This window comes from Peromyscus maniculatus, chromosome 10 (genome assembly GCF_049852395.1).
Source record: "Peromyscus maniculatus bairdii isolate BWxNUB_F1_BW_parent chromosome 10, HU_Pman_BW_mat_3.1, whole genome shotgun sequence".
Classification (NCBI taxonomy): Eukaryota; Metazoa; Chordata; class Mammalia; order Rodentia; family Cricetidae; genus Peromyscus; species Peromyscus maniculatus.
This window is the reverse complement of record NC_134861.1, coordinates 67362280-67384666: the sequence shown is the minus strand read 5'-3', so window position 1 is coordinate 67384666 and position 22387 is coordinate 67362280. Positions and strand designations below refer to the sequence as shown.

Genomic DNA, 22387 nt, shown 5'->3' with positions numbered 1-22387 from the left:
GCCCAGGTACCCTTCTCATAACATGTAAGTCTTGCCTTTCTCATAGAAATAAATTTTCCTTGAGAAAAAAAAAAAATGTCTCTACCTCCTTCAAGTCCCCCACTGGCTGGACCCCACATATCCTCTCTCTCCTTTTTCTGGAGCAGAAACTGTGGAAATATGATCACATGGTTTCATGGCATTAGGAGATTCTAAGGCTCATGAAGGAGAGTCATGGCTGCTTTCCATAACGGCCAGCCAGAAAAAATATTGATTGTCCCCCAAACTCTTTATTCTTGAGAAGAAAAGAAAAATGTTCTCAGTGACTACCGGTTAGATCAGGCTGGATTCTAATACTAACTTTGAACATCTGGGCAGTTTGAGAAAGAAGCATTGGTATGGATCTCCATGGTCACTGTTGGATGGGGGGTGAGTTTGGGAGAAAAGGTGACTGACACTAGCTTTGAGGTCCCTCTTCTCCAGAGCTGAGAAGCCTTCAGGAAGGGACTCAGGAGAACTTCAGAGGGAAGGGAAACTGTCAGCATTATATCCCCACTTCCTGGAAACCTGCAGCTTATCAATGGCTTTATTCTTCTGAGATGCTGAAGTTAGTTTTTTTTTTCTTTTTCTTGTCATTAAAAACATTTTTTTTTTGTTGTTTTGTTTTTGGCAGAATGAGATGATTACAGTTTACTCAGAACACAGTGCAGGTGGACAGCAAGGTCCATTGTACATTTTCATTTTCAAATTATTCGGCAAGATCCAGGGCAACTAGGAAAGACTGCCAACAATAGCTACCACCCATCTACCTCTCTCTCTCTTGTGTTTGTAAACAAAGCAATCGACGGAACTCTTACAGAGCTAATAACCTGGACCACAGTAGACAGGAAAAAAATACCCTTTTGTTGTTGTTGAAGTAAACATGGTGTGATAAGAAAAACTGACACGAAAACCAATTGGATGGCTGAATCTCTTACCTCAAAAACCACAGCAGTGATCGCTGTTGGGAACCTGTGGGGTTAGAAAACAAGCCAAGGAAAAGAGTCTAAATGAAACCATGAGACTGACCTTAGTGTACATAGTAAAGCCAATAAACGACATTAAAAAGGGAAAAGGTGATGGGGAAAAACATTCGGGACCACTTGTCTATGGAGTTCACGTCAGTTAAGTCAGGGATCTTCACTTTGAGTTGCGAGGCGCGCCTGCGGATGCGCCCCTTGCCGGGCATCCCGTGCCTGTCCAGCCCGCGCCCGAAGCCCTCGCGGCTGCTCAGCGGCTTGCGGTACTGGATGCTGGCACTGTCATACGAGTACATGGTGGCCTTGGGGTCACTCACACCTGTGAGCACCTCGGAGCCGCTGGTCTCATTCCTGATTTCCAGGGTGCTGAGGAGAATATTGCCATGGGCGTCGACCTGAGGGCAGAGAGGACATGCTCAGACACTCACCAAGTATATTCACTGTCATGCTGTGGTTGTTACGGGGGGGGGGGGGGGGGGGGGGGGATTGATCCTTTTGATTTCTGTGTACACTGATCCATTTCAGTAGATAACTGGCTCCATGTGCTGCCTGGCAATAAAGATTATCTATAATTCATCGGTCTGACTATAAAATCTATCAATCATCTATCTCATCCTCTGTCTCTGTCTTCTGTTGTCTATTTATATCAATACGCTATCTCTGTTGTCTGTCTACTTCCAGCAATTATATGTTTATCTTCTATGTATCTGCCTATCAACAGTCTACCTGTGGCTATTAGTCATCCATTTCTTATCTATCATTTGTCTCCCTTCTATCATCTGTCTATGTCAATCATCAATTTCTATCATTTATCCATCTGTTATCCGTCTATGTATCACTTATCTATCATTTATCTATTTTATCTTCTATCTACCTACTACCTGTCTACCTATCTCTATTAATTACTCATCACAGTTATCTATAATCTATTATTTGTCTATACAACTATTCTATTGTAGCTGGGGTTTCTAAGACTTTGGAAGTTGCGCTGTGGTGAGATAAGGTTAGCTGGTGGCTATTCCTATTTCCCTGATCACTAAGGCTTTCACCCTTATATTTGGCTCCATGTTTTTTATTTAATAAGACTGCGTAGAAATTCATCTACATTCTATATCTATTAATTTCTCTATCTCTACCTTTCTATCATCTGTCTACTTCTATCAGTTACCTATGTACCATCCATCTGTATCATCTATCTGTAATCATAATCTCTATTATCTATCCTCTCTCTTTCTCTCTCTCTCTCTCTCTCTCTCTCTCTCTCTCTCATCTATTATTTATCTTCTACCCTTAACCACCTGTCTACCTTTTTGTAGCATGAATCTTAAAAGTTCTTATTAATAAAAACAAACCTGGAGCCAGGTATTGGGGTGAATGCTGGAAGATCAGAGAAGCAGAACAAGCCATAGCTTCCTCACCTTGACAGTTCCTCAGCTGATCCTGTCTCCTCAGACTGGAAGCCTCTGAGTCCTCATCCAGAATAGATCTCAGCTGAACTGCTGCTCAAAAGCCTAAAAGCTTAACCAGGCCTAGTTCCTCGTCCTCATGCCTTAAATACCTTCTGCTTCCTGCCATCACTTCCTGAGATTAAAGGCATGTGTCACCATGCCTGGTGGTTTCCAGTGTGGCTTTGAACTCACAGAGATCCACACGGATCTCTGCCTCTGGAATGCTAGGATTAAAAGTGTGTGTGCCACCATTTTCTGGCCTCTATATCTAGTGGCTGTTCTGTTCTCTGACCCCAGATAAGTATATTAGGGTGCACAATATTTTGGGGAACACAATTTCACCACACCTTTCTTGTTCTAATTTGATTTCTGTTGCTATTATAAAACCTTTTTGACCAAAACCAACTTGGGAAGGAAAAGGTTTATTTAGCTTCAATTCTAGATTATAATCCATCATTGAGGGAAGTCAGGGCAAGAAATTAAGTAGAAACTTGGAGAAAAGAACCAGGGAGGAACCCTGCTTCCTGGCTCTCTTTCTGACTTGATCAGCTGGTTTTCTTGTATAGCTGAGGTCGACCTGCCGAGGCATGGTGTTATCCACAGTGGGCCAGGCTCTCGCACACAAACTACCTATCAAAACAATGCCTTCCCGGGCACCAATACAGGCAGGTCTGAACTGGGCGATTCCTCAGTTGTTCCTTTTTCCCAGGTGACTCTTCGGTTATGTCAAGTTGACCGTAATACCCAACCAGCTGTATCTTTTGTGCCCATTTGCTTCCTGCTGCTGTGAGAAAACACCGTGTCCAGAGGTAACATGGAGGAGGAAGGGGTTTATTTAATCTTGCAACTCCCAGGCTACAGTCCATCATGAAAGGAAGTCACAGCAGGAACTTAAGCAGGGCAGGACCGGAACCAGGAACTGAAGCCGACTGCTTGCTGGCTTATTCCCCCTGGCTCTCTCAGTTTGGCTTTTTATATAACCGAGGACTACCTTCCAAGGGTGGTACCACTCACTGTGGGCTAGGCCCTCCCACATCAATCATTAATCAAGTAAATGCTCCCCCCCAATCCCAGACTTGCCTATAGGTCAGTCTGGTAGGCATCTTCTCAGTTGACTTTTCCTCTTTTCAGATGAGTTCAGCTAGTGTCAAGCTGATGAAAAACTAGCCAGCACAACTGACCCCTTGCCACTCTGACAAGCAAATCACTCCTAAGTCAATAACCTTTCCTTTCCTGTATATCCCCAAGATCCCTTGTTACTATCACAGTAGAAAACATAATATAACTTTAAAAATCCCAGAGTCTTTAAAAATTTAAGCATTTTAAAAGACCAAGTTCTCTTTAAAAACTCTTCACAAATCCAAAGTCTCTCAACTATGGGTTTCTACAAAATTAAAAACAAACAAACAAGTTAAATACTTCTTTTCCAAGAGGGAAGAACCAGGGCAATAAAACCAAAGCAAAACTAAAATTCAACAGTATAACTAGCTCAAGGTCCCAAAATCCTCTGGGCTGTAAAGGGCTTAGGCAGCTTCACTTCTCTGGTGTTGGTCTCCACAACACAACCCTACACACACCCTGTCATGTAGGCTCAGCCCTGCTCACTCCACATCTGCGGCTGTTCTTTGTGGCTATCACATGGTCTTGGCATCTACAAGAAGCTGAGGCTGCACTCTCACCAACGGCCTCTCTTGGCCTCTCTTCAGGGCCTCCAACTCTGCCACCCAGTGCCAACCCTTAGCTTCTCTCCACTACCCTTTTAGTCCTAGGGTTTCCACTGCCATTGAGGTTGTCATTTTACCAATGGTGTCTTTGGCCTCTCTTTGCCCCTCACAGGGCCAAGCCTCAGCTTCTCACCGTGACTCCCTCAGTCCTACAGCATTCATGCTACCAAAACCAGTAACAGACATGTGGGCACTCTTGCACACTACCAGATTTGGCTATGAGCATGTGATGCATCATTGACCCCTGTGGATCACAGCTTCTGCATGATGACCCTAAGGAGACACTCCCTTGCAGATTTTACCTCAACCAGACTGGTCTTTTCTCAACTACAGCTGGTTTCTCAGTCCTAGCTAACCACATCAATTGTCCTACTACAGCAAAGGTTTCACTTCAGTGATGGTCTCTGGTTAATGAGAGCTTCTTCTCTTCAGCCCCAGCTGACAAGAAAGCACAGATTCTCAACTCAAGATGTCGTATGAGCAGCCATGATAGAGTCCTTCATTGCCTCTGAAATTTCCCAAGCCAGGCCTCCATTTTTTTTGCATCTCTTTCAACACTCTTATCTTCCAAGCTGCTACAGAACAACCCATTATGTTGGTTGAACCAAACACTCAATGGCTTTTCAAACCTACAGTTTCCACCCCCAAAAAAATCACCTCCAATCTTCAAAGAACCAATATGTTTAGGCCGGTTACAGCTGTACCACATTCTCTGGTGCCGATTTCTACACTGGTTTGCTTTTTGTTGCTATGATAAAGCAACTCTGGGGAGGGAAGTTTTTTTTTTTTTTTTTTTTTTTTGGTTTTTCGAGACAGGGTTTCTCTGTATAGCTTTGCGCCTTTCCTGGAGCTCACTTGGTAGCCCAGGCTGGCCTCGAACTCACAGAGATCCGCCTGGCTCTGCCTCCCGAGTGCTGGGATTAAAGGCGTGCGCCACCACCGCCCGGCCAAGTTTTTATTTCAGCTTTCAGTTTATCATGAGGGGATTTAGGGGGAAGAGCTCTATGCAGAGGCCTGGAGGTGGGAACCGAAGTAGAGACCATGGAGGAGTGCTGCTTACTGGCACATAAATTTGAAGTGCTTTAAAGGGCACAGGGCAGCTGTATTTAAATAAAGCTAATGTGCTTGGCTTATAGTATATGCTTCCAAGTGAGAGTAATCTCAGTAAACACACGTTGAAAGTACGGAGATAGGTGGAGAGGCAAAAGAGTCCCATGAAGAAGAAAGAGACGAGCACAGAGGAGGAAAAGGCAAGCAGACAGAAAGCACGGTCGGAGAATGGCATACAATGGTGCTAATCACAGGGTGGTGTAGAAGAGTGTCAGCTGTGTGTCTACAATAATGGTGCACGCTTCACAAGTGTTATTTGTGTGTGCTCATTTCAGTGTTTAAAACGATTTCCACGCTATGCCACCTTCGTTTTATAGATAAGGAAGCTGAAATTTAGAATTATTAACAAACTGATTAGTGTTTAGTGTTAGAGTCCATGCTGAGCTGGTTTAAAGCTTGTGTCTTTCTACTTGGGTTTTACCACATCCAGTGGTGAATTTAGTGGTGCAGTGGATAGCTTCCAACATTGAGTTGACAATAAAGAGAAGCAGTGGCTGGATCTGGCCTGTAGCTCTTTCTCCCCATTCTTGTCTACCATTGTGTTCCTGTATCTCTTCCCCTCCCCACATTCTTATCTACCATTTGTTCCTATATTAAGCAGTTTGTTACATTCTAAGTGGAAGATCCACTATGCCCTGGCCCTATACATTGATTTGTTTATTTCAGGAGCTTTTGTTTGTTAATAATTAATACTTTTAAATTGTACTTTGTAATTTATCCATTATTTTCAGCAGAGCACCATGAAACAAATTATATTATCCTACTTCATCCAGTGGTGAAACGAGTCTCGAAAGATTAAGTGAATTGCTAGAGATTAAAGGAAATATAAAAATATAAATATAAAATATAAATATAAAAAGAGCATTAAATATGGAATGTTTTTTGTATCGAATATTGTTTCTCTTTTACTTGCATATTAGTCAAATGCATTTGTTATCTTCAAAGCTTAAATTAAATTCCTGTTTCTTTGTGTACCTCTATATTTTTCTTGATAATAGTAAATTCAAGAGCTTTATCCAAACACGTGAGTGCTTACTAATATGTCTGATAGAGTGTATCAGGATGTATGCTGTCCACGATTAGAATCCTTACAATCGACAAAACTTTAGCACCAACTTTTAGAGTGGAGTTTCCAAAACCATGTAGCTACAAAGACCAAGAAACAGGAAGGGCTAGAGGTGGTGACTAAATGTAACTGAGTGAAGTTAGGGAGAGGTGAGTACTGTAGGGGAATAAATATCTAAAAATTACACCACAGCTCAGTGCTGGATGACAGACATGCACCTCCTTGTTGCCAGAAGGAATTCTTGGCCAGAGAACCCAAGAACCTAGCTTTGTATTTGATGACTTCACATAAAGTTGGCTTGGTCCTGTAGAAATTGTTCTTCAGTCCAAATGACCACATCTATGTCATGCTTGCCCCTTTTCTTCACTTGTCCTTTATAACATATTTCTGTGGAATGTTGATATGTATTCTTAAGTATAATTCCTATTTCTTACTCAGGAGCGTAGAGATGATGGGGAGGATGAGGCGGGCCAGCATTAGGGCAGTACAACAGAAGGGAAAGGAAGAAGGATTCCACAGAAGGATCTATGGAAGAGTATCAAAACCCAGGAGAACTGACCTGATCATTATTTATGGGGTAGAGTGCAGGCTGTCTAGAAACTTTTAGCTTGTTGATTTGAGAATGGTCATTAGAAGATGTGGGGAGTTCATTGTTGGGAGAATCTGAGGGATAAAGAAAAAAATGAGATTTTTTTTTTTTTTGGTTTTTCGAGACAGGGTTTCTCTGTGTAGCTTTGCACCTTTCCTGGAGCTCACTTGGTAGCCCAGGCTGGCCTCGAACTCACAGCGATCCGCCTGGCTCTGCCTCCCGAGTGCTGGGATTAAAGGCGTGCGCCACCATCGCCCGGCTAAAAATGAGATATTTTGATCAAGGTGTGTCACACATTAGATAGCCAAATGGTGTTTGCTGTGTGGAGATGGCTAGAATAATGTGACTGAAACTGAGGTATATGTATAAGTGTGAGTGTGAATGTGTGTGTGTGTGTGTGTGTGTGTGAGAGAGAGAGAGAGAGAGAGAGAGAGAGAGAGAGAGAGAGAGAGAGAGAGAAAAGAGAGAGAAGGAAAGAGAGAATGTGTATATGTATATATGATGTGTCTGTGTGTGCATGTGTGTTTGCACGCGCACGTGTGTGTGTGTGTGTGTGTGTGTGTGTGTGTGTGTGTGTGTGTGTGTTTGGGGGAATAGATATGGAATACAAGAAAAAAAACTCTGATAGATGAGAGAGGGAAGCAAAGAATGAGAGAAAGGGATGATAGGAAACTCAGATGGAGAGGAAGAGGTAGCCAAAAGAGGAATATGATCCCCAGTGTTTCGGAGAGAACAGGGGCAAGGATATTGTAGAAAAGGCTCATGGATTTATCAGTGAGGTCATTTTGGGCTTAGAAATAAGGTGGATCAAAATCTAGGTGCAAAGGATTGAGGACTGAATTGGTGGCCACAAGGTTCAGGCAGTTCATATGAATTGACTTTATCAAAAGTTTATAGTTCAAGGATCTGGAAAGATAGCTCAGCAGTTACGCTTACTGCAAGTGTTCAGCTGCCAATACCCAGGGCAAGTGGCTCACAACCTCCTACAACTCCAGCTCCTGGGAATCCATCCAGTGCTCTATTCTGGCCCCTGTGGGCACTTGCGAATACTCTCATGTACTCCCCCAACTCCAGCCACATATAAACAATTAAAAAAAATTAAAGTTTGTAGTTTAAGAAACAGATCATTGGCTAACATGTCAAGATAGGATGTCAAAACAGCTGACAAGGCAAGGATTGGAGGATACAGGCAGATTTCCAGTGAGAAAGCCAAAGGTGGTGGATGATAGCAGAATACCTTCTAAACTGGAAAGTTCACACATGCAGGACTGGGAAGGGGACTCTCAGTAACAGTGACATCTGACAGAAGGATGTGTTAATGTTTCCCTTTGCCTGAGCGGGATGCAGCTCTAGCCTATGGTGTGTGTGTTCACACTACGTAGAGTGAATTGGAATTTGGGAAAGTCATTCCTAAGGAAGTCCTTTACCAATGCTGAGGAGATGAAGTGATAAGGATCTATACTTTAGAAGATGAAGAATGGAACATATGGCTTCTAGGTTTGAAATACTCATGAAAAACATGAACCACAGATTGTTAAGTCATGTATCTCACTGAGGTGCATTGTTGATATTGGGAAATGTGAGGGCATGCTTTCCATCAAATGCTGATGGTTTCATCACAAGGAGAAATTATTGCTAGTTACAGGAAGCTTCTTGAAAGCAGTGGCCAGAATCGAGTCTAGAAGGGTGTAGAGATGGCAAGACAAGGGACTGCGGGTTGGAAGCTGTGTTTTCCTCCTGATTTTTTTTTTTTTATTAACTGATATTCAATGACCTTGGCTTAATGAAGATTTCAGCATCCTCATGTATAAATGGATGATTTTCCTGAGGTAATCTAACGGATGTGTTTCTAGTCTTTGACAGTGACTATGGAGTATAACATTGTAATATAACATTGTAAAAAACAAAACTTATAAATCTGAATCCCTCATCTATATTGTATACATTGTGAAGTTAAATTATTATGAGTAGCTAAATAAACAAGTTTAAAGACACCAGAATTAGCCAGGGATGCATGCAGGTGCTTCTCATTAAACAGAAGTCAGAGTGCATCTTATTATATATATTTTTTTTAAGATTTATTTATTTATTTATTTATTTATTTATTTATTTATTTATTTATTTATTTATTTATACAGTGTTCTGCCTGCAGAAGAGGGCACCAGATCTCATTACAGATGGTTGTGAGCCACCATGTGGTTGCTGGGAATTGAACTCAGGACCTTTGGAAGAGCAAGCAGTGCTCTTAACCTCTGAGCCACCTCTCCAGCCCGCATCTTATTATATTTTACTTAACCTGGTGCATGTATGAAGACTTCTAAAGCCTTCATGAGGGTAGTACATCTTTTAAAGCAGTCTCAGTTGTTGACTTAGAAACCATAGTTTCAAGTGGTGTTTCGACACATAAAAGAATGAATCCAGCTCTAGAACTTTCTATGAAAGTTGATTGCATTTTTAAATCAATGGTACGGTGTTCTTTTTGAGGAAAATTTAATAAGAGCCATATAAAAATCCTTTCATATTTCCAGTAACTTTCCTACTAGAATAGGGTTATTATAAAAGCTGATGTTATAGACTCTGTGTGTGTAATCATGCATGTGTGTATATGCCTGTGTGTGTGTGTGTGTTTGAGTGTGTGTTAGATGGCCTGTTCATGCAGCAGTGATGCAGCTCCCCCAAAAATAAGATCCACAAGGAAAATGTCTATTGATTTTTCACATCTTCAGACACATCAAGAAGGTGCACTGTGCCTTGTCTAATCTGTACTGGACAAAGGCTGCCCAGTTAATGTGGGATCAGCATCTGAGTGGAGCACGACTCAGTTGAAACAGATTTTTAAACCTTGAATGAGACGGAATTAAAAAACAAAGATATGGAAATGAGGACTGTTAGATGTTCCAAAGCAGAAGGTGACATAACTGTTTAGTAGGATAACCGTAGCTCACTCTTCAAGTTACTCTAGAGGAAGGAGATTCCTGAGATCAGGATCATGCCCAGCTTCCCATCTCTTCTCACTGACCTGTGCTGATCACCTCCTGGGCATATTTAGAAAGAACAGACCAACATAGCTTGGCCTCATCTAGATTTTCCCCTCCCTTTGATTTGTTCACAGTGAGGGTGCAATGTGGAACTGCAGTGGTAAGGATCTGCATAGAGCATCCCAGTACTCCTGTGTGTAAGGACCGTGGTTGCTCATGGATTCCAGTGACTTCAAGATGAGTTGGATTCAGGGAATGGCTGCACTGTACTACCTGTTTATCTCCAAAAATATTTACTGATTTTTTTATTGTGTTTAGAGCATCATCAAATCTAAATCTATAGGAAATGAGCATTATTACTGGGGCTTCAGGAGGATGTATAAGCAATCCCTCTTTCTTCTACTTCAGACAGTGTTGCTGGAGGGCTTCTCTCCAGGTTCCACCAAACCCTGCAGTCCCACAATCCACGTATAAAATAATCACTCAGACGCTTATAATATTTATAAACTGTATGGCCATGGCAGACTTCTTGCTAACTGTTCTTATATCTTAAATTAACCCATTTTTATAAATCTATACCTTGCCATGTGGCTGGTGGCTTACTGGCGTCTTTACATGCTGCTTCTCCTGGTGGTGGCCGCAGTGTCTCTCCCTCCTTCTTCCTGTTTCCCCAATTTTCCTCTCTCTTTGTCCCGCCTATACTTCCTGCCTGGTCACTGGCCATCAGTGTTTTATTTATATAGAGTGATATCCACAGCAAGACAAGTCATCTAAAAGCACAGTTTACATGGTGAACGTGGGGGAGCAGAGGATGCCGCTGTAGACACGCAGCCCCGAGGGCTGGCTGGTACTTCACTCTTTACTACATGGGCACATATTCTGTGATGCAGGGGGTAATTTTAAGAGGAACATGGATAAACAGTTAAAGTGCTCATTTGTTCACCTTCCCCACTTATCCAGCAAAGGTTTCTAGAGTGCCTGCCGAGCTTCGGGCACTGTGCCAGACGCTGCTGTAGGACATTATGTCCCTCGTTTTAGAAGTGGAAGGATCTCAATGAATAAAGCCCTTGGTATTGTATTCTCCCATGCAAACACTAAAGTTCCCTCCCTCCTGGAACTGGCTGCAAATCTTTTACTGGACAAACGGTGTCACCTCCGTTAAGTGCAGGCACTCAGTGCTCTTTCTGACTGTCCCTTTCGTGGTTGCTGTGTTGTGACTCGGGGCCTTTCCGTCACCTTCCTCCCAGATGATCATGTTAGTTGGCCTTAGTAGCAGCTGACCACAAATGAGTGGAAGGGATCATATGAGGAAAGCCATAGGAGGAGGAGATACCTGGCTTTTGGTTGCTGGTCTCTCTCCATCCTTCCTGCAGCACAGGGTTGTAAACACGTTGCTTGTAAATTCTGACTCTGGGCGGATAGTGGTGAACCAAACAGACAGGGCTCTTCCTCCTTCCCTTCCTCCCTCTCTCCCTTCCTTCCTTCCTTTCTTTTTTTTTCTTGAGACAGGGTTTCTCTGTGTAACTGCTGTGGCTGTCCTGGAACAAACTTTGTAGACCAGGCTGGCCCCAAACTCACAGAGATCCGCCTGCCTCTGCCTCCTAAGTGCTAGGATGAAAGGCGTGCGCCACCACCCCTTGGTGCAGACAAGGTTCCTAAAGTAGTAGGCCTTATACCCTTATGTTCTCAAGAAGGATAAGAAGCAATGTTTTCCTCTCCCAGCATCAATTTGTTTAAAAATCAATATAAAGAAATAAACTATCTATCAGTCTCCCTATCATCCATGCATTATCTATCTATCTATCTATCTATCTATCTATCTATCTATCTATCTATCTATCTATATCTACCTCATTGTATTTAGATTTAGAACATGTAACCATCATACCAACTGGGTGAATTTTGCATTGTTTTCCTTATAGTCCTGCTCATATTTCTTCAAAAAAGGTGAATATTCAAAATGAATTACATTTTCCTATGTTCTTCTAGAATTAACTACAGAACAGCCCACAGCATCCTCTGTATCAATATTTAAAGGCCTCTTAATCTCAAAAAGGCCAGAGCAGTACTATTTTCTGTTTTTTTTCCCCTTGAGTACTTCAGTAGAATTTCCCTCAGTAATGCAGACTTTGTCTTGTTTAAACTGAGAAAGGGGCTTGGAACAATAGAGACTGAATGAATGAACAAGTAAATGTCAGCATTGGTAGTTACAACTGTACAGCCATTAATTTTGCATGCCAAGTTGGCATTAGTCTTGACATCATAGTGAAGTTATTTTGCAGATGTGACTGACACAATTAGTTATTGTAATTAAAGGTAATAGTACTTGATGATGCTAGTGGCCCTAAATGATCACTTCAGGGTAAACACAGGATTCCTGGAGAAGAAAGTGTGACTCAAAACTGTGTCCATGATTCTAGACATCTCTATAGATTTGTCATCAAGTTTAGCTCAGTTTCTAGCCTGAAACTTGCTCTACAGAATTCAGACTCCACAGCTCCCCAACTGCCCAAGAAAAGTCCTTAGAAATAGACCTTGTTACATGCTGTTGGTGCTATTGGATTGGCCCCATTTTTCTGGAGAATCCTGAACAATAAAAAAGGGTATGCACAAAAATCCCAATTATGGGCCAAAAAGGACAGCGGTCCAGGAACCAGCAAGATGGACAGCTGTGTCTCTCTACAGAAACAATAAATCAATGTACCAACTTACTTCTAGCATGCCTCAGCCTCTATCTTACTCTTTCTACCTTTTCCATTTCCCATTGTAAAAAAAGAATGTTACCACTGATTGCATTTAACCATTCTGGATATTTTCAATATGTAAACATAGCAGAACTCATTTCAGTGAAATTGAAATAAAATACATTCTTGTTGGTGGTGGCAGCTTTAAAGCTTTGTTGAGGCATACCTCCAGGCTCAATTCATGCTGCAAACAGGATGTTATTTCCTTCTTCCTGGCCAATAACAAAAGATTCACATACACTAAGTGATTCTGAATTGCAGACTGGGAAGATAGCACAGTGGTACTGGCTGCTAATTCATTGTTCTCTGTCTGGGTGAATGCTGGCCTCTATACATTGCCACGGACAGCCTGGAAGGCCACAGCCACTACGTACTTCTCCCTCTCCTAGGATGTGCCACATTTTCAGACTCTTCACCATATCATCTGCCCTTATCATGTTTGCCAAATCTGATCCCTTGGCCTGGAATTTCTTTTTTGGGGGGCCTGGGTTTGGGTTGTTGGGAGCTTTGCTTATGGTTTTTCATTTCTTTGCATGTACTGACAAGTACTGCTGTCAAAAACAAACACTTTATCATCACTTTGAGAAAGGGCAGGTGGTTAAGCATAAACCTACATATATGTCAACAAATACACATTCTTTAAATATCCTTTTTAGATATGTTTACTTCCAGGAAATAGAAAAAATAATGAAGACAAAATGAGGTTACTGGGCATTTCTAAAACATTGCAGAAAATATCATTTTAAGTTCCCTTCCACAATTCTCTCCTTGTGCGAACTAACAAGGCGAATGGCTCCACTTAAACATGTCTTCAGGGTTGGGGATTTAGCTCAGTGGTAGAGTGCTTGCCTAGCAAGCGCATGGCCCTGGGTTTGGTCCTCAGCTCTGAAAAAAAGAAAAACAAACAAACAAACAAAAAACCATGTCTTCATTCTGACCACCATCCTCTACTATGGCCTAATAATTGATCTTCCTTTTTCGAGCAATGTGGTCCTCCTGCTTCTTTTGTGCACAGCAGCCAGAGTGATTCTCTAAGGCGTAAAGCAGATGATGCCTTCTCTGTTCAAGTCTGTTTGTTTTTAGCCATTTCCCAAGCCATAGAATGAAATCTAAAAATGTCATCATAGTCCACAAACATCATGTTTGCAGTCCCCATTCTCACTGCTGTTTCCCTTGGGCATTTTGCTCAGGACTTTGTGTGTGTGTGTGCGCACACGTGCGCGCGTGCACATGGGAGAGAGAGACAGGGACTTACTGTGTATTCTAACTGGCCTCAAAATTGGGATCCTTTTGATTCAGCCTCTCCAGTGTTGGGGAAGCATCTGTGGACCACTCTGCCTAGCTCTGGCTTTTCCCACTCAGTTTTCTAAGTCTGAAGGGCAATTTACCTGCCATTATGTTCTCCTGGAGTATTCTTCAGATTGTTACAGGGCTGGGTTCTCATTATTATTATTTTTAATTTTTTTTTGCAGTGACCAGCACTAGCTGCCATTCTATCAGGTCATTTACATAGCTCTATACACATTTTATTTTCTTTTAAAAAAGATGTATTTATTTTATCTTACGTGAATAAGTGTTTTGCCTGTGTGTTTGTCTGTGGTTTATGGACCTGGTGCCCATGGAGACCAGAAGAGGGCATCAGATCGAATGGGAGTTACGGAGGATTGGAAATCATCGTGTGGGTGCTGGAAACCAAATTGGATTCCTCTGCAAGAGCACTAAGTACTGTCAACTGCTGAGTGTCTCTCTATCCCTTCTATGCACATTTTTCAATGATCTCAAAAGAATGTAAGTTCAGATAGGCAGGAGACAACTGCAACTCATCGCTGAATATCTTGCTGGTCCTTCCAGAACTGAACCTGAGGTGACCTACAGGAGGGACTCAGTTAACGTCTGCAGGAAGAAGAAAGAGCCCCAGACTCAAGCTTTCCACCCTCTCTTTAAACTCTTTTAGTCTCAGTGGTCAAACCAAGAGTTTGCATGAACCAAATTTGAACATTGTTAAAAAAAAATCCGATTCTCCTTTATTTCATTGTGTGTTAACATCCTCCCAGCCCGGACTTTACACGCGCAATCCAAGGGTTTTAGTTGTTTGTGGGGGATGCCTGTTGGTTTGGTCTTTCTAACTCCACCTTGCTTTCCTTTGATGCAGCCACTCTGGCATTCCTTTGGTGAGGATGGTTAGAGTGGGCCTGATGGTATCTTTGAGACTCCACAGGTGTGTGTTTGCCCACACTTGAGTGTTTTCTGTTTTACTCACTAAAAAGACTGAATGACAAGGAAAGGTGAGTTGGAAAAAAGAAAACGGACTCAAACCTAGGATTTCTTTTAGTTGTCATTATTGGGTTTGGCATTATAATGAATTTATGGGCTGAGCTAGGGTTATAGATCTTGACACTATAAACCTAGAGCTTTTGGGGTTACCATGAGAGAAAGATCTACTGAAAACAATGCTGATGTAAAGGAAATTGGAATTAAAGGATTAAGAGTGGAGGCTTTCTACTTACAATGTTTGCTCCAAGAGCCTCACAAGAAACTAGAACCAGGGAGTAGTTACTAAGTTAGATTTCTGTCTCACTCCTCAAAAGATTCCTAGCTATTTGGGAAGTAAGAAAATAGATACTAGAAAAGAGAGAGGATATGAAATGAGGAGGAGCGGGAAGAGGAGCCAGAAATAAAGGAGTGAGGAAGAGGAGGAAAAAGGACAAAACCTGGGAACAGTTGGAGTCCTGGGAATTCTGGAGGTGTGATAGGTTTAAATATGTTTAGGGATAAAAAAAAAGTGACGCAAGCTGGATTTGGGCAAAAGTCTGAAGTTTAAAGTTCATGAGCAAATGTTGTCACAGGCTTGTCAGTGGAAAGTGTAGAGTTCAAGCTCCGAAATCAAGACGGTGAGGTTCATCCAACAGGGTCTATGTTCCAGGCACCTTGAAAGGAGATGCTGCTGAGGAACACTGAGGTCCAGGTTCCAAAGCCAGCCACCATGTTCCTGGACACAAGCATGGAGCTTCTTACCTTTGAAATATTCATCTTCACAGGCATTTTGGAGACCAGTCCAGGGAACAGCTTACTTCACATGCATAACATTGCCTGGCAGTGTTTGGATGATTTAGCACAAAGAACGGAAATCAGGGAGAAGAGGCTGATCATAGAACTGATATCTAATTACAGAAAGGAAAGTTCTCCACCTTAACCTTTGGGGTTACAGCTGCACATTTGTTATGAATCGTTCATAGAGTCTCCCAGTGTTCTTCATGATTTACAATGCCTTGCAGTAGTCTCTGGTCACAGACCACCCCGACATCCATTTCATCCATCTGCACACAGCAGACACTGTAGCCAGTATATACAACTAAAAAAGTTCCAGGTTAGTTTAGAAGTATCCCAGAGGCAGCTTGCTTAAAGTCTTGTTGTGCTGTGAAATCTGTCTTTCAAAACTCTAAATACCATCCCTCGTTTCAAATGGTGCCCAAGGGGTTCATGAATCTACAGTCTTTATCACCTTGGAGATTGAAACTCTCATAATGTCTGGATTCAGCATCTGCACTCATATAAAAAAATGCTTCACTGCAGCTGGTGGAAGGTATAAATCAATACGGGGGCTGCTCTTCTGAGGTATTAGTCCGGATATCCCTTGACCTAACTGCCCAGTTGAGGCCATCAAAAGTAATGTGTAATAATGAACAATGTCATTCCACACTCCAGGATACCAAGGCAAATCCTAGAGCTCTCTCACATGAAAAATCTGGGAGACTAGACATATATCAATTAAGTTGAACTTTTTACAAGGACTTTTGCAAAAAAGTTGAACTTTTACAAGGAAGGTCATCCAACCACCATATTAAGTGGAAATACAATAATTTCTACAAATTCAAATTTAACCACAGTGTAGCAGTTTTTGAAATAGCACAGTAGACATTATTTTACATCTGGAGATGATAAGCTGAGCAGATGACGTTTCTTATGGACATGTTGCCCCTCTGAGCCCCCAGCTGAGAAGATGAGGAGGTTTTGATTTGCCAGACCCAAGCATTTGCAGGATCATTTCAAGTTGTGTGAGATGGTGACACTACATATGCTGGAGAGTTTAATGTCAACCTGACACAAGCTAAAGTCATCTGAAAGGAGGAAACTTCAATTAAGAAAATGCCTCCATAAAACCCAGGCTGTAGGCAAGTCTGTGAGGCAGTTTTCTTAGTGATTGATGACATAGGGACAGCCAGTTGTGGGTGGGACCATCTCTGGGCAGGTGTTCCTGTGTTCTATAAGAAGGCAGGCTGAGCAAGCTAGGGGGAGCAAGTCAGTAAGCAGCATCCCCTCAGTGACCTCCAGATCAGCTCCTGTCTCCAGGTTTCTGCCCTGTTTGAGTTCCTGTCCTGACTTCCTTTGATGATGAACAGTGATGTTTCAATAAATAAACCCTTTCCTCCCCAAGTTGCTCTAGGTCATGATATTTCATCACAGCAAGAGTAACCCTAACTAGGACACTGGGTAACTATTATCCCATCTACATATAACAAAGTTAGTAAAGTCTTAGCCCAATCATCTTTGAAGGTTATTTTTTTAACAGTATATGACACAGTGATTTAGAAAGAATACCAGAAGTTCACATAAGCATGTTTGATAAAAACATTATTAATCAGGAGTTCATTGCCTAGTATGCAAGAGACTCTGAGTTCAATCACCAGCAAAACACACACACACACACACACACACACACACACACACAATTGAAAAAAATTAAAACAGTAAGACAACCTTCGGCAGAAGCTAAAGTGGACGATTATTTCCTTTTCTCATTTCATATGAAGATGCAAGAATTTATAAAGAATTATGACATGTCACTCAATAATTTGAATGAGCTCTGAAAACTCTTAATGGAGAAGGTCTATCAGACATTCATTCATTCATTCATTCATTCAACTGAGACATACTTATTTGGTTTCTACCCCACTGTAGCCATTGAGGAAATGATAGTAAACACAGTGGACAAAGGTCCAGTTGCCTGTCATTGTAAACTACAGTCTAATGAGAGGAAAAATGCTAAGGAATAACTACACAAACACATGCTATTACAGCAGTTGCACATAAAGGAGTCCATGGGAACAGTGAAGAGAGGAAGTAAGTACAAGCTGACTCATGTTCCAATTCAGGCATCTCCAAAGGGCAGTGTCCATGGTAAGAACTAGAGTAATGGAACTGGAACTAATCCCTTCTCCTCCACAGAATCCAATATTAGTCCATCGAATGGCATGTTCAAGCCTGTGACTTACATCCATTCTATTTCATGGTTTCAATTGGGACATGTAAGCTGAAATGAGCCCTTTTCTCCCCAGGTTGCTTTTGGTCATGGTGTTTTATCACAGCAATAGAGACCCTAATGAAAACAGCATTCTATGGTAGGAATGTACTATAGCTTGTCTAATCATCTATTTCAGAATATGTTGGTTGCTTTCTGTTCTAGGCTGGTACTTACATTTTCTACAGACTTTAAAATATATTAATTACAGTTATTCTATAGTGCATACTTTTCAGGTCAACACTTGGAATTCTTAAAGTCATACTGCTTTGGGTTGTGATGTCATTTTCTTGTTTCTGTCCAGGTATGTTAATATCTTACTATGTACTAGATATTTGGAATGAATGTATTATAGAGACTTTGGATTGTTTTATCAACCCTGAAGAATTTTGGGTTTTGTTTTCTTAGGCACTTTAATCAGTACCATATTACCTAGAATAGGTGGGAACATGGTTTGATGTATTGTTAGAGTGGGTCTATGTGGTAGTTTGAAAGAAAATGGCCTCCAAAGGGAGTGCCATTATTAAGAGGTGTGGCCTTGTTGGAGTAGGCGTGGTCTTGTTGGAAGAAGTGTGTCACTGTGGGGGTGGGCTTTGACTTAAACTTCATTCTGAAATTATGATCGTTTGGGAGATTTAATGAAAAGTCTGATATGTTTACTATGTGAGTAGGCTAGAAACAAACTCTAAGTTCAGCCACTGAATTCCACGTTGTGGACAACAGCTGAAACCTGTTTCACTTTGTTTTTTGGCTTCTACTTTGTAGTCTATAGCTGTATTTCCCATTGAGGTTGCCAAGCCACCTTTTCTGTTGCTGTGAAGAAAAACAACTTAAGGGAGAAAGGGTTTTCTTTGCCCAACAATTTAAGAGTATTGTCCATCATGGTCAGTAAGTCTCTGAGACAGATGCTTGAGGTGTCTGGTCATACTCCATCTACAGTCAGAGCAATGGATGCTCTCTCTTCAGCTATCTGCTTCGTATTTTATGCAAACTAGGACATAAACCCAGAGAATGGTGCTGCACTCTTTAGGGTGGGTCTTCCTCTAACCTAATCTCAATTAACCTAACTGATGATTTCTCACAGGCACATCCAGAGGCTAACCCAAACTAAATCATCTCTTTCAAGTGCACCTGGAGGCTAGTCTCCTAGGCGAGTCCACATCCTGTGCAGTTGACACTGAGTACTAACCATGAAATGACCATCTTGGATTCTTGGGCTCTTACCTGCACATTCAAAGGAACTTGATACTCAAAGTTTGAGTATCTGCTATTGTTCACTTCTTTCTGAAATTTCAGGTACCCTGAAAGTATCAACATCCATGCTTTGATTTATTCAGCCAATAAAACTCCAGTTTTCTGCTGAAGTGCTGCTGGGGAAAGAAAGTGCTGCTGCTGCCTTATGGCCTGTGGCTCTCATAGTACAACTCACTCTTATTCTTTTCTATCTTTTGCTTGTTTTCAGTCACGTACGTCTTTAAGCAGAATTAAAAAACTGCCAGTTTTCATAACTTCTGTCTATAAGAGAGTTTGATACAAACTACTCTGCCTTCATTTAAAACACTTTGGTTTTTTTTTTTTTTTTTAAATTTTGGCATTGCATTTGTTCGGTTTTCTGTGAGAAATGCTTGTAAATTCCCCTTCCAGCTGTTTTCATGGTTGAATCTGAGCTTGTGGTTTAACCACTCTGTGGATGACTTCAGTTCCACTGAGGGCCAGAGTCTAAATCTATTCACTGTAGTTCTCTCCTTTGTTTACCAAGCAGAGCTCATGTTATTCTTTCATGTGTGACTTTACAAATAGATTAGAATAAATCATAATGGACTATAGGCTCATCTCAGTCAAAGGTGTACACTGCAGTTGAGGAATAGGTTAAGTATATTCCCCCAATTTTTCATGTGTTGGAAACTCCATTCTCAGTGTGACAATGTTGGGAGGTAGATCTTTAAGAGTTACAGCCTAGTGAGAGGTGGATAGTTAATTGTAGGTGCTGTCCTTGGAAGGGGTTTTGAGAGCCCCAAATTTCTGTTTAGCTTTCTGCTTTGTGACATAGTCACTTTGGACTACATGCAACTTACCACCAACCATAGTGGTAGAGGTTGTATTATACTTTTAAGACTTCCAGCCTCCAAAACTGTGTGCTAAACAACTGCCTTTAAAAAGAATAGGATCAGTCTGTTTCAGCTATTTTGTTACAATCATTAACAACTGATACCCATGCTCTTAATTTATACAATTTTTAGTCTAATTTCTTTAATCCACTGTTCTCAAATCTGTAAATTGAGGAGATGGTTTGGCTTTAATCACAACAAATAACACTTCACAAACATATTTTTCCACTAAAAAAATTCCTGGGCACCCCATCATTTATGAAAAAAATAGAGATGATATGAGTAACATTTAATACATTACCTGGACTTTGTTCATCTCCAGTTTATTCTTTTCATTGGCACTCTGGTCTTGTTTGCTTGCTCCCTTCTTCTGAGGGCCTTTCCCAAAGAAAATGTAATTTACAAAAGCATATTCCAGCAGAGCCAGGAACACAAACACAAAACAGCCCATCAGGTAGATATCAATCGCTTTGACGTAGGGAATCTTTGGCAGAGTCTCCCTGAGGTGAGTGCTGATGGTTGTCATTGTCAGCACCGTGGTAATTCCTGCGAACAGAAATCCGAAGCTTAGCTGAAGGCACCTCTGTGAAGTCCTGTTTTCCAAGGCCCAGAAGACAAATGCCATCCCTTAATGTCCTGCGACAATGGAAGTAGCATGCTATGCCACTCGACCAGAGTGCGTGCATCTCTAAAGACAAAATAGCAGGCTTTCTCTAGATTCTGTTACTAAGACATGACATAGAGTGCACAAATAATGGAGGGCTAATGACATTTAAAAAAATAAGCACACACATATAACAAAAGAAGCTGTGAAAAGCAGAACAAATTCCGCTGTCAAAAATAAGGTGGAGGTGAGAACCAACTTAAGAAGTTATTGTCTGACCTTCATGTATGAATTGAGTCTGTAACAAATTCATTTCCTAATGTCAGGAAAAGGTTTATTAAAAATCAGCCTTTAGATTTGATAAAAAAAAGTTAATGCCTACAAGCACAGTGTAGGTTATGTTTTATCTGCTTTGTTCAATCTAAACAGTGTTAACAGTATATAGCTTGTTTGACAGCATACGGAGTATATTGTGTTGATAATGATAATGATGGGATAATGATTGGGAAAAATAAGAAATATAAAAAGAAGCTAAATTTTGTAGAGACAGTTTGTACTGCAACTCCTAATACCAGGACTCCACATTTGTACAGTGTATCACAATAGCCCACTGAATATGATGGGGAAACTAACTATATTGTTCTTATTTTATAGGTGAATAAAGATGAATTCCGAAGCTGAGTATGGTGGTGGATAGTCTGTGCAACAGGAGACCCTGTCTCAAAAAACCAAAACCAACCAACCAAATAAAACTCTCAGGTTAATTATCTTCATGTAGCTCACCCAGCTACAGGATAAAGAGGCAAGATTCTCAACAACAGCATTTAAAATAAAGCAAGAGATTTGATGGTAATATCTGGAATAAGATGAGAGTTATTAAACAAAGACAGGCATTGTGTAAAAAATGAGAGGCCAACGGTGTGGAGGGAATGAAAGAGAACAAGGCAAAGGGAGGGAAAAGGGGCTTCCAGCATCTCAAGGATAACTCTGGATGGTAGACTCCCTGGTATGACTCATCAGGAGTACCATTGGAAGGGAAGGTACATTTTTTTTTTCAGTTCCATCCATTTATCTGCAATTTTCATGATTTAATTTTTCTTTATAGCTGAATTAAATTTCATTGTATGTATAGTCAGATTTTCTTAACAACAACAACAACAACAACAACAACAACAACAATCAATATAAAGGGAGAAGGGAGATAGGTTGGAAGTTCCTGGAGAGAGTTAGAAAGCAGTGGTGTGATATGATCAAAATACATTGCACACAAGTGTGTGATTTTTCAAAGAATAAGTAAAAATATTATTTAAAAAAGCAAAATGGGCCAGGCAGTGGTGGCTCACGCCTTTAATCCCAGCACTCGGGAGGCAGAGCCAGGCAGATCTCTGTGAGTTCGAGGCTAGCCTGGGCTACAGAGTGAGTTCCAGGAAAGGCACCAAAGCTACACAGAGAGACCCTGTCTCAAAAAAACAAAACAAAACAAAACAAAACAAACAAAAGTAAAATGGTTCAGATCAGTGATTAACACAAATGTGTTGGATTGATGAGAACTTTATTATAAGTGATTTTACTTGTTTCTTTCAATAAAAGTTTAAACTTCATCTAATACAGTTCTAGCTAATGTGATTGACAGGAATATTCTATTTACATAGTCACTAAATTTATGTTTTTATTGTTTTAAATCAGAAAATAGCAAATAAATGTTTTTAAAACTATGTT

The 22387-nt window shown here is 41.0% G+C and overlaps 1 protein-coding gene across 1 annotated transcript in view; it reads right to left on the bottom strand.

Moving 5' to 3' along the window:
- Nucleotides 1–647: 647 nt before the first annotated feature.
- The window catches only part of Gabrb1 (gamma-aminobutyric acid type A receptor subunit beta1), a 407586-nt gene continuing 385846 nt past the window's right edge, over nucleotides 648–22387 (bottom strand). The window contains exons 8-9 of the mRNA XM_006979677.4: nucleotides 20366–20610; nucleotides 648–1393 (exon numbers count right to left, since the gene is read on the bottom strand). Of these exons, the coding sequence (XP_006979739.1) occupies nucleotides 1049–1393; nucleotides 20366–20610 (590 nt within the window). The 3' untranslated portion in view covers nucleotides 648–1048. The remainder of the gene's footprint in view (nucleotides 1394–20365; nucleotides 20611–22387) is intronic.